At 47.8% G+C, this 14,977-nt stretch overlaps 1 protein-coding gene across 1 annotated transcript; it reads left to right on the top strand.

Annotated features, from left to right (window-relative positions):
• The first annotated feature begins 701 nt into the window (after positions 1-701).
• LOC143803818 (uncharacterized) lies at positions 702-7,213 on the top strand. The gene is made up of 3 exons (XM_077281583.1): positions 702-979; positions 5,024-5,319; positions 5,890-7,213. Exons 1-3 carry the CDS (start codon positions 702-704, stop codon positions 6,504-6,506), a joined length of 1,191 nt encoding a protein of 396 aa, XP_077137698.1. The 3' UTR covers positions 6,507-7,213.
• The last annotated feature ends 7,764 nt before the right edge of the window (positions 7,214-14,977 follow it).

Here is a 14,977-nt window from a genome sequence, read left to right as displayed (position 1 = left end):
TCGTATAGAGAATTTCACCAGAAAAACAACGGTGCACTTTTGTTTTTGTGTTTTTAGTTGTTAAGATTCTGCGTCTCACTTTCATTTCAGTGAAACATGAACGATATCTAAGTAACTTGACAATGATTAAGACTATGTAGAAAAGAAGGACACCAATCACCATGGGAAATTCTCTATATGATTGAAGGGCAAACTTCGGGAGATTGCGGCCGCTGAGCATTGCAGTACGACATGCAATTTCTTTTTTACATGTGCGAACACGCAAAACAAAAACCCAAGTGTGGCAGGTCCCATTGAAATCTGTGTCAGAATTACCTGTGAAATCAGTGCAGATCAATGCACACATCATTTACAGGTAATATTCCGGAGTGTGGCACCAGGCGACATTTCAGCTTCTGCAGCTGATAAATACCCAAGTACAAGAAATGGTGTAATTTCCAATATTTTACAGATATATTACAAATCTAACAAAGTAGCCTGAGTTACTAGATGAACCCATTGTGAAAAAGTAATTAAGAGTGATTATTTTGTGTAGTGTGGCCCCAGGCTGATGGGTGGGTCAGTTCCTTATCTTGCACAGGGGTGGGGGGTGAAAGGTTTCCATATAAGCAGCTATCGTATATGGCACTTTGCTACAGGTCTTGAAGGAGCATCTTGCTATTATTCAGCTGTAACAACGATTTGTCTGCATCTACTGGAAGATGGAGATCAACAAGCTGCTCTGCAAGTTTTGTTTCAAACTTCAGAGACATTTGCGGGATCACCTCCACCAGGTTTGCAGAAAAACTGCTTCATCAGAGGAGCTGGATAATTACCTGGACGAGGCTAAGAAAAATAGATATAAGCTGCTCACTTCACTTAGCACTGTATCTTTTGACGCTCTTGATTTTAAGAAGAGCAGATTTTTAGACCCCCAGTCATTTTTGGTGGATTTTCTGGAACACCATGGCTGTATCGTCTCAGATAAGCCATCAGAAAGGTAAGAAATCTGTGTTATTCAATATATGAATGTCCAGCATTTATTTAGAACAATATTTAGAATTGAGAGTCCTCAGTGGTTGATACCTTTCAATGGCTAACTGAGAGGATGGTAACTAATTGCAGCTTTTGAAACCACTCCAGTCTGTTCATCAGTCTGTGCCTGAAGAAGACTCCTGAGTAGTTTGGAAAGCTGCAATTAGTTATCATCTTGTCAGTTAGCTATCACTAGTATCAACCACTGAGGACTCTCCATTCTAAAGGCCCCGTCTCACACAGCGACGCTGCAGCGATACAGACAACGATGCTGATCGCTGCAGCGTCGCTGTTTTGTCGCTGTGTGGTCGCTGGGGAGCTGTCACACAGACAGCTCTCTCCAGCGACCAACGATCAGGGGAACGACTTCAGCATCGTTGAAACTGTCTTCAACGATGCCGAAGTTTCCCTGCAGCACCCGGGTAACCAGGGTAAACATCGGGTTACTAAGCGCAGGGCCGCGCTTAGTAACCCGATGTTTACCCTGGTTACCAAAAAAAACAAACAGTACATACTCACCATCTGTTGCCCGTCAGGTCCCTTGCCGTCCGCTTCCCGCTCTGACTGTGTGCCGCCGTACAGTGAGAGCAGAGCGCAGCGGTGACGTCACTGCTGTGCTCTCACTTTACGGCGGCAGTCAGAGCAGGAAGCAGACGCCAAGGGACCTGACGGGCAACAGATGGTGAGTATGTACTGTTTGTTTTTTTTTACATTTACGCTGGTAACCAGGGTAAACATCGGGTTACTAAGCGCGGCCCTGCGCTTAGTAACCCAATGTTTACCCTGGTTACCAGTGAAGACATCGCTGGATCGGTGTCACACACACCGATTCAGCGATGTCAGCGGGACCTCAACGACCAAAAAAAGGCCCAGGCCATTCCGACACGACCAGCGATCTCGCAGCAGGGGCCTGATCGCTGGTACGTGTCACACATAGCGAGATCGCTACTGAGGTCGCTGTTGCGTCACAAAACTTGTGACTCAGCAGCGATCTCGCTAGCGATCTCGCTATGTGAGACGGGGCCTTAACTCTTGTTCTATGTACTGGCCAACACGGCACAAACAGATATATCTTTCCTGTATCAGCATTTATTTAAAAATTGTAACCAGGCACTCCAATAGGTGATTAGTATAAGATCTTATTGATAGCAGTCAAGTGTTAAAATACAGTGAAAAGACCAGTGTAGAAAAAAAGTCAACCTTCAACAGTCTTCCTGCATTACCGTGCCCGGTGATAATGGCATGCGAGCGGCATGCACCGCTGTACAGGAAGTGCCTGGTGTAACAGGACAGATTAACCCCCCACCCAGACTATACCCGGGGTTAAAGTGGCCTAGGCCAGATTATACCCCAGGTATATTCTGGCCTAGCCCAAACATTACCCCGGGGTTCAAATTGGACTAGTCCAGTTTATACCCCTCCAGGTCAGAATATACCCCAGCTACTGTAGATCAGATTTTTCATGCTTTTGAGAACCATTAAGTGACATTCTTAATATCGGGGCCCCAGGCAGCACCCAGGGCCCCAGGCAGCACCCAGGGGCCCCAGGAAGTGCCCGGGGCCCCAGGCAGCGCACAGGGGCCCCAAGCAGCGCACAGGGGCCCCAGGCATTCGCACGGGGCCCCAAGCAGTGCACAAGGGCCCCAGGCTGCGCACAGGACCCCAGGCAGCCCACAGGAGCTCCCAGATAGCGCACATGGGGGCAGAGACAGTGATGAAGGGGGTAAGAGATAGCGCCCAAGGGGGAAATAGACAGAGCGCATGTCCCAGGGGGGGTTTCTGGGACCCCCTGTACTCTGTCTTCTGCCACGGGCCCCGTGTGCTGCCTGGGGCCCTGCGGGCTGCCTGGTGCCCCGTACGCTGTTTGGGGCCCCGTTTACTTCCTGGGGCCCTTCTGTGCTGCCTGGGGCCCTTCTGTGCTGCCTGTTGCCCTGTGCTCTGCCTGGGGCCCCTGAGCTCTTCCTGGGGCCCCTGAGCTCTTCCTGGGGCCCCTCTGTGCTGCCTGGGGCCCCTCTGTGCTGCCTGTTGCCCTGTGCACTTCCTGTGGCCCCTGTGCTCTTCCTGGGGCCCCTCTGTGCTGCCTGGGGCCCCTCTGTGCTGCCTGTTGCCCTGTGCACTGCCTGGGGCCCCGTGCACTTCCTGTGGCCCCTCTGTGCTGCCTGGGGCCCCTCTGTGCTGCCTGTTGCCCTGTGCGCTGCTTGGGGCCCCGTGCACTTCCTGTTGCCCCTGTGCTCTTCCTGGGGTCTCTCTGTGCTGCCTGGGGCCCCTCTGTGCTGCTTATTGACCTGTGCGCTGCCTGGGGCCCCTGTGCTCTTCCTGGGGCCCCTCTGTGCTGCCTGGGGCCCTGTGTGCTCCCTTGGGCCCCTGTGCGCTGCCTGGGGCCCTGTGTGCTGCCAGGGGCTCCGTGTGCTGCCTGAGGCCCCTGTGTGCTGCCTGGGGCCCCTGTGTGCTGCCTGGGGCCCTGTACTCTGCCTGGGGCCCCTGTGCCCTTCTTGGGCCCTGTGTTCTGCCAGGGGCTCCGTGTGCTGCCTGATGCCCCTGTGCGCTGCCTGAAGCCCTGTGGGCTGCCTGGGGCCCTGTGGGTTGCCTGGGGCCCCTGTGCCCTTCCTGGGGCCCCTCTGTGCTGCCTGGGGCCCTGTGTGCTGCCTTGGGCCCCTGTGTGCTGCCTTGGGCCCCTGTGCGCTGCCTGTTGCCCCGTGTTCTGCCTGTTGCCCTGTGTGCTGCCTGTTGCCCCTGTACACTGCCTGAGACCCCTGTACGCTGCCTGGGGCCCTGTGTGCTGCCTGGGGCCCTGTGTGCTGCCTGGGCCCCTGTGTGCTGCCTGGGGCCCTGTGCGCTGCCTGGGGCCCCTGTGCTCTTCCTGGGGCCCTTTGTGCTGCTTTGGGCCCTGTGTTCTGCCAGGGGCTCCATGTGCTGCCTGATGCCCCTGTGCGTTGCCTGGGGCCCTGTGCGTTGCCTGGGGCCCTGTGCTCTTCCTGGGGCCCCTCTGTGCTGCCTGGGGCCCTGTGTGCTGCCTTGGGCCTCTGTGCGCTGCCTGAGGCCCTGTGTTCTGCCAGGGTCCCCGTGTGCTGCCTGATGCCCTTGTGCGCTGCCTGAGACCCTTGTGCGCTGCCTAGAGCCCTGTGCGCTGCCTGGGGCTCCGTTATTGATTATATCACTCAATGGTTTTCAAAAGGCTGAAAAATCTGATCTACAGTAGCTGGGGTATATTCTGACCTGGAGGGGTATAATCTGGACTAGTCCAATTTGTACCCCGGGGTATAGTTTGGGCTAGGCCAGAATATACCCGGGTTTAGACGAAAATCCCCATATGTACAATATTAGGGAAAAAGAGGCATAGCCAAAAAGTATGAATTCAATAAAAACATCTTTTTAATAGAAAAAGCATTAAAAAACAATAATACTCAACAGGACAATCCTCTTCATAAAAAGCAGCTGGGAACCACATCCAAATGAGGTAATATACCAATATATAGCAACAATAATCAATACTGCGTCAAAATATGAGCAGTCAGCACAAAGATATTAAATGACCTATAGTCTAAAAAAAGCTGTATAAAGTAATATGGTGTATTAAATATATATAAATGTCATGGAACATCTGCTCCTATGATCCTACAACCAGCCATGAATATACTCATTATCCCTTAGTGGCGTGCGCAGCCTAAATAAAGTGCCTCGTGCATCTCAAGTAAATTGCATACAGTAACATTGCTAAGGTTTGTAAACTTACATAGATGAAGCTCCAGGTAAGGAGCGTTCCACAGCGACCCCGACAGTTCCGTTTCGCCTGACTGGCTTCCTCCTATTTTCCGACTGAAACGTTTGTGATTACTGTATGTAAATAAACCTCCCCCCCCCCCTTTTTTGCATCACAACACTTTGGAGTGTGCCTGTCACTTATATTCTATATATCAAGGTTTGGGAACCTATGACTGTGCACCTCCCCTCCTAGGCTGTGCTGAACATTCTTTATACCATGGTAAATTACTTGTCCTTAACTTCACAGATCTCCAGTGGTGAAGAGAAAGAGGATCATAACAGAGGAAAAAGACAGCAATGAGGAATCTGGCAATGAGGAATCTGGCAATGAGGAATCTGGCAACGAGGAATCTGGCAACAAGGCATCTGGCAGATGGGAAAAATATAGTTACTATCAGAAATTGCTTGAAATATGTCCTGTTCATTTGAACAACACTGTTCCAAAGTTAAGCATATGTAAAGGCATAACCAAGAATAATGCAAAGTATTGCCAGAAAAAGTGGAGGCGGAGCCAGTATCAACTAAGAGTTGCAGATGTTGCAGGTGAGTTCTGATATATTCATTTTAATGGTAATTCTATGTCTGCATAAAACCAGGAAAGGATGTCTTGGAAAACTACAGCCTTGTCAAAGCAACCTTAATAATAATAATAATTTTATTTATATAGCCCCGACATATTTCACAGCACTTTACAGTATAGAGGGAACTTGTACAGACAATAGACATTACAGCATAACAATACCCACAGATGAAAACAGATACCAGGAGGAATGAGGGCCCTGCTGCTCACAAGCTTACAATTTATGGGGAAAGGGAGACACGAGAGGTTGACGGTAACAATTGCTTTCGTTATTTGGACCAGCCATTGTGTAAGGCTCGGGTGTTCATGTAAAGCTGCATGAACCAGTTATCAGCCTAAGTATGTAGCAGTACAGACACCGAGGGCTATTAACTGCATAAAGTGTATGAGAACATGATGCGAGGAACCTGGTTATGGTTTACGGTTTGTGAATGGGCCACACAGGGATAGTTAGGCTAATTCGTTGAGGCGGTAGGCCAATCTGCACAAATGTGTTATTAATAATGTAATGCAATTTTTTTTTCCCCTTGCAGGGCACTTTAGGCATAGGCCTAAAAAGGATGAGGTGGCAGCCTACATAGAAAGTCAGGGGTGGAAAAATAACCTCCCACGACTAGACCATGTCAGCCAAGCTTGGAAGAAGCCCGAATCTAGAAAAGAAGCCGATGACAGCAAGTACATTATAGATATGGTTACATCGCAGGAATGGAGAGGACTGGTGATTACAGCGGACCACAAGAGGGGCGGCAGGAAGCTAATGACAACTCATGGGTTTAAAAAGGGAGACATCGTGTGCGATTACCACGGAGTTCTCATGGACGCAAAGGCAGCAGAAGAGCTTCAACAGACAATTGACGAGAACTGCTACATGTACTTTTTCCTCTTCAAAGAGAAGTGGATGTGCATTGATGCAACTGAGGAACCTTGCCAGTGCCACCAAAATCTGCCATCTACTTTTGGGAGAATTGTTAATCATTCTACAAAAATGAACAATCTTAAACCGGAAGTTAGATGCCTTGACGGCAAGGACCCGGTAATCCTCTTTGTAGCTTTAAAAGATCTCAAGCCAGGGACAGAGCTGCTGTTGGACTACGGAATCAGGAGGAGCCAACGTGGGGAAGGAGCAGAACTTCCTTGGCTGGACAGCTAGTGCGTAGACTTTATAAGAAAATGCAGCAGTGACCAGTGTGACATGCGAAAAGCTAGCCCTTATCACAGCTTTATGTGCCCAACGTTCGTTCTCCACATTAAAGGGGGTTTTCCCACAAACAATGTTCATTTAAAGTTGATTTTAATAGATCTTGTAATAATAATAATAATAATCTCCACAATTGGATGTGATAAATAACATGTTCCATTCCTGAGATAATCTTATATACGTGTCCCTGAAATATAATGTGTAATATCTGTTTATGACTGTGATCATACCACATCTCCTGGGTAGGGGGAGGACACAAGAGAGTATGAAGACATTACCACACGGGATCACAGATGATTCTTTTTGTAAGCTTTACCTTTCCCAGCCTGTTTATAAAAAAACTTATTACCTCAAAGAAAGAATTCCAATCCCGTGCTGTAATATTTCTATACTGTTTCTTGTACTTCTTCCCCTGCCCAGTAGCTGTGGTATGATCCGACCATGTCCCTGTATGGTCATACACGGACATTACACATTAAATATCAGAGACACATATATAAGATTATCTCAGCACAAAAACATTTTTTTCTAAACACATCCAATTGTGGAAATTATTATTATTAGTCCAAGATCTATTGATTAAAATTACCTTTATTTGTGGGAAACCCCCTTTAAGCCCCTTTTACCATTGTGTGAAACTTACAATTTGTTAATAAACATTTTCTGTTAAGTTCAATGTAGCTTATTATTCTAGTGTTAGTGATTGGCAGCTTTCTGCTTGTTAATGGTGTCAGAGTCTGTATAGCTATCTTGTTAGGAGTAGAGGGTATATATGTGCGAACTCACACAAAACAGCTTAAGGTGCAAAGTGTCATCACAAATGTGAGGGAGCCTTTAATTCCACTCCTGCATTACAAATCTTGCATTTCTATTGTAATAAGTTGTCTAGGATGCCCACCATGACCTGCCCAGTCTGCTACAAAGGAGTGGCCAATGCAAACCGTGGTCACCCAAACCCTGTCCTGATCATTGACCGGTTGGTGGCGGGCACGGAACACCCCAGGTCCACCCTTCTGACGATCACTAGGGGACCCCAGCAGTCAGACTCCCATGGATCATTTAGCTATCCATTCTTCTGTTTATAGGGAATAACTAACTAGTCACAATACCATATAATACAGTCTGAAATTGCAGCCTATGTTATCCTATGGAATGTTGAAAATACATGTGCAGATGGAGTTTGCAAAGCCACATAGGATAAAACGGGATGTGGGCCTCAGCCTGCTGTGTGTGAATGGTCCCTTAGGTGAGAAAGCAGTGCAGTTCCCCAGAGTCCTGGTCATTGCAGTATTGTCGCTCTTCCACAAGGGGGAGTGATGGTACGTCTGATGGCACTAAAGGAGTTCACCTGACCAGGTATCACAGTCACACACTACACTTCACATCTGGCCACCAGGGGGAGCAAAGGGTTCTATCTATTAGGCCACTCCTCACACTCTGGTAAAACTGGGAGTCGGATAGGAAGTTTGAGAGAAGCTGACTGGGCTCGGCCCCGGTAACATCGAGTCAGGGAGAAAGCTGACTGGGGAGACCCAGGGAGGACCTGTCAGGGGTGGGATCCTGACAGCGGCCTAGCACGATATAGAGGAGCTGCGCCTGCACTTCATTGCGGCAGCATCCTAAGAAAGGACAAGAAGCAAAGTATATTGTGGAGAAGTGAGAAACGAGATCACAGCACAAGGAGATAACACCAGGAGGAGTCCTGCCTTAAGATCGGCAACATCCTTCTGAGGCCGCAACGCCGAGGGAGTGATTGGCTCTACGCATTACTCTGAACTACGGCAGTGCAGTTAATTCCAAGTTGGCTGTCCAACCTTTACACCTAATGAAGAAAACGGAGGCAATTGTGGGAGAGGGGTGTCTCTAGGGTCCCTATAAAATAACTCCAGGCCTACCCGGTCATACGGGTGCGTCCTATCCATACCATCTGGGGGATGGAGAGAGAAACAGAAACATACACGACAGTTGTGAGGACTATCCCGGGGTGCTAAGCAGGGAGGTACTACAACACACAGGCGCTAGTAGGAAGGCTACTGATTTCCACCTGCAAAGGGAACTCTGGATGTGCCTTCGGACCGGCCGGTCTCAGCCAGCCCTGTTAGCAGTGCTCTGGATTGTGGATACCGAAGTCTTCAGTAAAAAGGTAAAGAGACTGCAACCCCGTGTCCTCGTCATTTACTGCGACCTACAGCATTACTATCTACTCATCAAGGGAAGCCCTGGGGACATACTTCACCTGGGGGAAGGTATACCATCTAGCTGCCATTCCATCACCCCAGTGGACCCCTAGCAGCGTCGCTCACCCTGACCGAATACCACAGATGGCGTCACGAACACTTGACAAACTTTCATCACCTTTAATTGGGCGCCCCTTAGCAGGGCCACGGACCGGGTCGGGCCACCGTGACATCCCTAGGACTGAGACAGAGGGACCCGGTACTGAGTACCCCACTGCCCTGCGCCTGGGGGCACTCCAGCAGCAGCATGAGGACAGCGGAAAGGTGCACATTTCACACTGTGCAGAATAGGAATAAGTCTTTCCTAAACCCCCTGGTATAATGTCATAGATACACTTGTACTTACAATGTCTGAGGAGCACTGTTAAGTCTTACCCCTCCGTCAGGCACCTGTCACACCTGAATAGTAGCTCATATTGCCTATTTCTTCTTTATTCATATTCTCTCAGATTCAGATGTTATTTCCACAATCTTGACATTATACATTCATAAAACAAGCTAAGCTCATCCGTTCTGTACAAACTATGCTCTTTGTGCAGAAGGCCCTGTGTCACCTCATCGACCACCCCTGATCGGGTCACATGATCGCTATGCCAATGGTCATGTGACCAGATCACAGGGCAGGTCCAGACTTCAGCACAAATAGCTTGCCTTCCCCAGCAGCACAGAATGATTTTAACCTCTTATTGTCTGGTATGTGACTGGTGCTAAGCTGTCAGATAGCGGACAACGCAGAAACCTGCAGCTTTTACTTTGGACATTGACAGTCTATCCACAGATGTCAGGGTCCATGCTGAGTCCATCCACCTCTAGGAATGTCCTGTGACTGAGTGCTGCTGTTCAGCTGTCACTATGCAGTCAGGGGGACAGAGCACAGCGGGAATTCCCTTGGCTTTCACCCCCTAAAATGCCTGCTGGATGTTAGCTTAGGTTGCAGAGCTATGCAGCTCAGTCCTGGGCTCAAATCCCACCTTGGACAACATCTGCTAGGAGTTTGTATGTTTTCGCCGTGACTGTGTGGGTTTAATTCGGGTTCTCCAGTTTCCTCCCACATTCCAAAGACATACTGATAGGGAATGTAGATGTCAGTCCCAAAGGGGATAGGGATGATATTCTCCGTAAAGCACTACAGAATATGTTGCTGCTATATAAAAATATTAATACTATTATAAAATATCTGCCATTGTGACAGGGAACGGGGGGGTATAAAACTTTTTCCCCACCCGTGTGATATGTCAATCATATAGAGAATTTCACAAGAAAAACAACAGCGTGCTTTTTATAGTATTTGCTCTCTTGTTGTGAACTGTGTTTCTGGGCTCCCTCTGGTGGTCACTAACGGTATTGTGTTAGGTATGTCTTGTTGCAGGCCTGAGCTCCAGCTGTGTCGTTAAGCAGCGGGTGTTTCCTATTTGAGTCTCCTCTGGACTCAGTCTCTTGCCTGGCATCGTTGTATCCAGACCTATTTGGTCTCCTCCGGATTCCTTTCAGTCTGCCTCATGCAAGAAAAGCTAAATCTGTTTTGTACAATTTGGATCGTTTGCATTATTCAGTGTTTTTGTCCAGCTTGCTTTACATTTGATTTTTGACTCGCTGGAAGCTCTAGGGGGCTGATATTCTCCCTCCACACCGTCAGTCGGTGTGGGGGTTCTTGAATGTTCAGCGTGGATGTTTTGTAGGGTTTTCTGCTAACCGCATAGTCCACTATCTATTTTCTGCTATCTAGACTATTGGGCCTCACTTTGCTGAATCTAGTTCATCTCTACGTTTGTGTTTTCCTCTTGCCTCACCGTTATTATTTGTTGGGGGCTTTCTATATCTTTGGGGTTCAATTTCTCTGGAGGCAAGCGAGGTCTTATTTTTTCCCTCTAGGGGTAGTCAGTTCTCCGGCTGGCTCGAGACGTCTAGAACCAACGTAGGCACGTTCACCGGCTACTTTTAGTTGTTTGTGTCAGGACCAGGTATGCGGTTAGCCCAGTTTCCACCTCCCTAGAGCAGTATTTATATTTTTGCTATCTTGCCGGAATATCAGAGATCCTCTGCCATTGGGATCATAACAGAATGCCAGGCCCAAAAGAAAATGTTTAATGCATCGCTGAAGCGGGATTAAAAAGAAGTTCTGAGTTTTTTTGTTTTTTTTTTGCTGCAGTTTGCCTAGCTTCTTCCATCCCCTTTTTCTCTGAGTGGCTGAAACTCTGCTGCAGATATGAATGTCCAGACTCTGACTTCTAGTGTGGATCAGCTTGCTGCTAGGGTGCAAAGCATTCAGGATTTTATTATCCATAGCCCTATGTCTGAACCAAAAATACCTATTCCTGAGCCGTTTTTTGGAGATAGATCTAAATTCCTGAATTTTAGGAATAATTGTAAATTGTTTCTGTCTCTGAAACCTCGTTCCTCTGGTGATTCCGCTCAGCAAGTTAAGATTGTTATTTCCTTCTTGCGCGGCGACCCTCAGGATTGGGCCTTCTCTCTGGCGCCAGGTGATCCTGCATTGGTGAATGTTGATGCGTTTTTTCTGGCACTTGGTTTGCTTTATGAGGAGCCTAATCTTGAAAATCAGGCTGAAAAAATGTTGTTGGTTATCTCTCAGGGTCAGGACGAAGCTGAGGTATATTGCCAAAAATTTCGGAAATGGTCCGTGCTTACTCAATGGAATGAGTGTGCACTGGCCGCAAATTTCAGAAATGGTCTTTCTGAAGCCATTAAAGATGTGATGGTGGGGTTTCCTATCCCTACAGGTCTAAATGATTCAATGGCTCTAGCCATTCAAATTGATCGACGTTTGCGGGAGCGCAAATCTGATAATCCTTTGGCGGTGCTGTCTGAACGGTCACCTGATTCTATGCAATGTGACAGAATTCTGACCAGAGCCGAGCGACAAAATCATAGACGTCAAAATGGGTTGTGTTTCTACTGTGGTGATTCAACACATGTTATCTCAGCATGCTCTAAACGTTTAAAGAAAAAAGTTAATCCTGTCGCCATTGGTACTTTTCAGCCTAAGTTTATTTTGTCTGTGACTTTAATTTGTTCATTATCTTCTTACTCAGTTATGGCTTTTGTGGATTCTGGTGCTGCTTTAAGTCTGATGGATTTGTCGTTTGCCAAGCGCTGCGGTTTTGTCCTGGAGCCTTTGGAAAATCCTATTCCTCTTAGAGGAATTGATTCTACGCCATTGGCAGAGAATAAACCTCAGTATTGGACGCAGGTGACCATGTGCATGACTCCTGTACATCAGGAGGTGATTCGTTTTTTGGTACTGCATAAAATGCATGATGTTGTCGTTTTGGGTCTGCCATGGTTACAGGCCCATAATCCAGTTTTAGATTGGAAAGCTATGACTGTGTCTAGTTGGGGGTGTCAGGGGATTCATGGCGATTCTCCATTGGTGTCTATTGCTTCTTCTACTCCTTCGGAGATCCCTGAGTTTTTGTCAGACTTTCAGGATGTATTTAATGAGGCCAGGTCCAGTGCCCTTCCTCCTCATAGGGACTGTGATTGTGCTATAGATTTGATTCCTGGTAGTAAGTTTCCTAAGGGACGACTCTTTAATTTATCTGTGCCAGAGCATGCCGCGATGCGGAGTTATATAAAGGAGTCTTTGGAGAAGGGACATATTCGCCCATCCTCGTCCCCTCTTGGTGCAGGATTCTTTTTTGTGGGCAAGAAAGGCGGGTCTCTGAGACCTTGTATTGATTATCGTCTTCTGAATAAGATCACTGTTAAATTTCAGTATCCTTTGCCATTGTTGTCTGATTTGTTTGCTCGGATTAAGGGATCCAGTTGGTTCACCAAGATAGATCTTCGTGGTGCGTATAACCTTGTGCGCATAAAGCAGGGAGATGAATGGAAAACGGCATTTAATACGCCTGAGGGTCATTTTGAGTACCTGGTGATGCCTTTCGGATTATCTAATGCTCCTTCTGTGTTTCAGTCCTTCATGCATGATATCTTCCGGAAATATGTGGATAAATTTATGATTATTTATCTGGATGATATTTTGGTTTTTTCTGATGATTGGGAGTCCCATGTGAACCAGGTCAGGATGGTGTTTCAGGTTTTGCGGGAGAATGCTCTATTTGTGAAGGGCTCAAAATGTATCTTCGGAGTACCGAAGGTCTCCTTTTTGGGTTTTATTTTTTCCCCTTCTACTGTGGAGATGGACCCAGTCAAGGTCCGTGCCATTCATGACTGGACTCAGCCCACGTCTGTTAAGAGCCTGCAGAAGTTCTTGGGCTTTGCTAATTTTTACCGTCGTTTTATCGCTAATTTCTCCAGCGTGGTTAAACCTTTGACGGATATGACCAAGAAGGGTTCTGATGTTGCGAATTGGTCTCCTGCGGCCGTGGAGGCCTTTCGGGAGCTGAAGCGTCGGTTTACTTCAGCGCCAGTCTTGTGCCAGCCGGATGTCTCTCTTCCTTTCCAGGTTGAAGTTGATGCTTCTGAAATTGGTGCAGGGGCTGTTTTGTCGCAAAAAAGTTCTGATGGCTCCGTGATGAAGCCATGCGCCTTCTTTTCAAGGAAATTTTCGCCTGCTGAGCGGAACTACGATGTTGGTAATCGGGAGTTGTTGGCCATGAAGTGGGCATTTGAGGAGTGGCGACATTGGCTCGAGGGAGCTAGACATCGTGTGGTGGTCTTGACTGATCATAAAAATCTGATTTACCTCGAGTCTGCCAAGCGCCTGAATCCTAGACAGGCCCGTTGGTCGTTGTTTTTCTCCCGTTTTGACTTTGTGGTCTCGTACCTGCCTGGTTCGAAGAACGTGAAGGCTGATGCACTTTCTAGGAGTTTTGTGCCTGATTCTCCGGGAGTCTCTGAGCCGGCTGGTATTCTCAGAGAGGGAGTAATTTTGTCTGCCATTTCCCCAGATTTGCGACGAGGGCTGCAAAAATTTCAGGCTGATAGGCCTGATCGTTGTCCACCAGAGAGATTGTTTGTCCCTGATGGATGGACCAACAGAGTTATTTCTGAGGTTCATTCTTCGGTGTTGGCGGGACATCCTGGGATTTTCGGTACCAGAGATTTGGTGGCCAGGTCCTTTTGGTGGCCTTCCTTGTCGTGGGATGTGCGTTCTTTTGTGCAGTCCTGTGGGATTTGTGCTCGGGCTAAGCCTTGCTGTTCTCGTGCCAGCGGGTTGCTTTTGCCCTTGCCTATCTCAAAGAGGCCTTGGACGCACATTTCCATGGATTTCATTTCGGATCTTCCGGTGTCTCGGAAGATGTCTGTCATCTGGGTGGTGTGCGATCATTTTTCTAAAATGGTCCATTTGGTGCCCTTGCCTAAGTTGCCTTCCTCCTCTGATTTGGTTCCTTTGTTCTTTCAGAACGTGGTTCGTTTGCATGGCATCCCTGAGAATATTGTATCTGACAGAGGATCCCAGTTTGTGTCCAGATTCTGGTGATCCTTTTGTGCTAAGATGGGTATTGATTTGTCTTTTTCGTCGGCTTTTCATCCTCAGACTAATGGCCAGACCGAGCGAACTAATCAGACGTTAGAGACTTATTTGAGATGTTTTGTTTCTGCTGATCAGGACGACTGGGTTACCTTTTTGCCACTGGCCGAGTTTGCCCTTATTAATCGGGCTAGTTCTGCCACCTTGGTTTCACCCTTTTTCTGCAACTCTGGTTTTCATCCTCGTTTATCCTCGGGTCAGGTTGAACCTTCTGACTGTCCTGGGGTTGATTCTGTGGTGGATAGGTTGCTGCGGATTTGGAACCATGTGGTGGACAATTTGAAATTGTCACAAGACAAGGCCCAGCGGTTTGCCAACTTCCGCCGCGGTGTGGGTCCCCGACTACGTGTTGGGGATTTGGTTTGGTTGTCTTCTCGGCATGTTCCTTTGAAAGTCTCCTCTCCTAAGTTCAAGCCTCGCTTTATCGGTCCTTATAAGATTTTGGAAATCCTTAACCCGGTGTCTTTTCGCTTGGACCTTCCAGCGTCTTTTGCTATTCATAATGTGTTCCATAGGTCCTTGTTGCGGCGGTACGTGGTGCCTATGGTTCCTGCTGTTGAGCCTCCTGCCCCGGTTTTGGTTGAGGGCGAGTTGGAGTACGTGGTGGAGAAGATTCTGGATTCTCGTATCTCTAGACGGAAACTCCAGTATTTAGTTAAGTGGAGGGGCTATGGTCAGGAGGATAATTCCTGGGTTGTCGCCTCTGATGTTCATGCGGCTGATTTGGT

The sequence above is a fragment of the Ranitomeya variabilis genome, chromosome 2 (assembly GCF_051348905.1).
Source record: "Ranitomeya variabilis isolate aRanVar5 chromosome 2, aRanVar5.hap1, whole genome shotgun sequence".
Classification (NCBI taxonomy): Eukaryota; Metazoa; Chordata; class Amphibia; order Anura; family Dendrobatidae; genus Ranitomeya; species Ranitomeya variabilis.
This window is presented reverse-complemented; position numbering and strand designations above follow the sequence as displayed.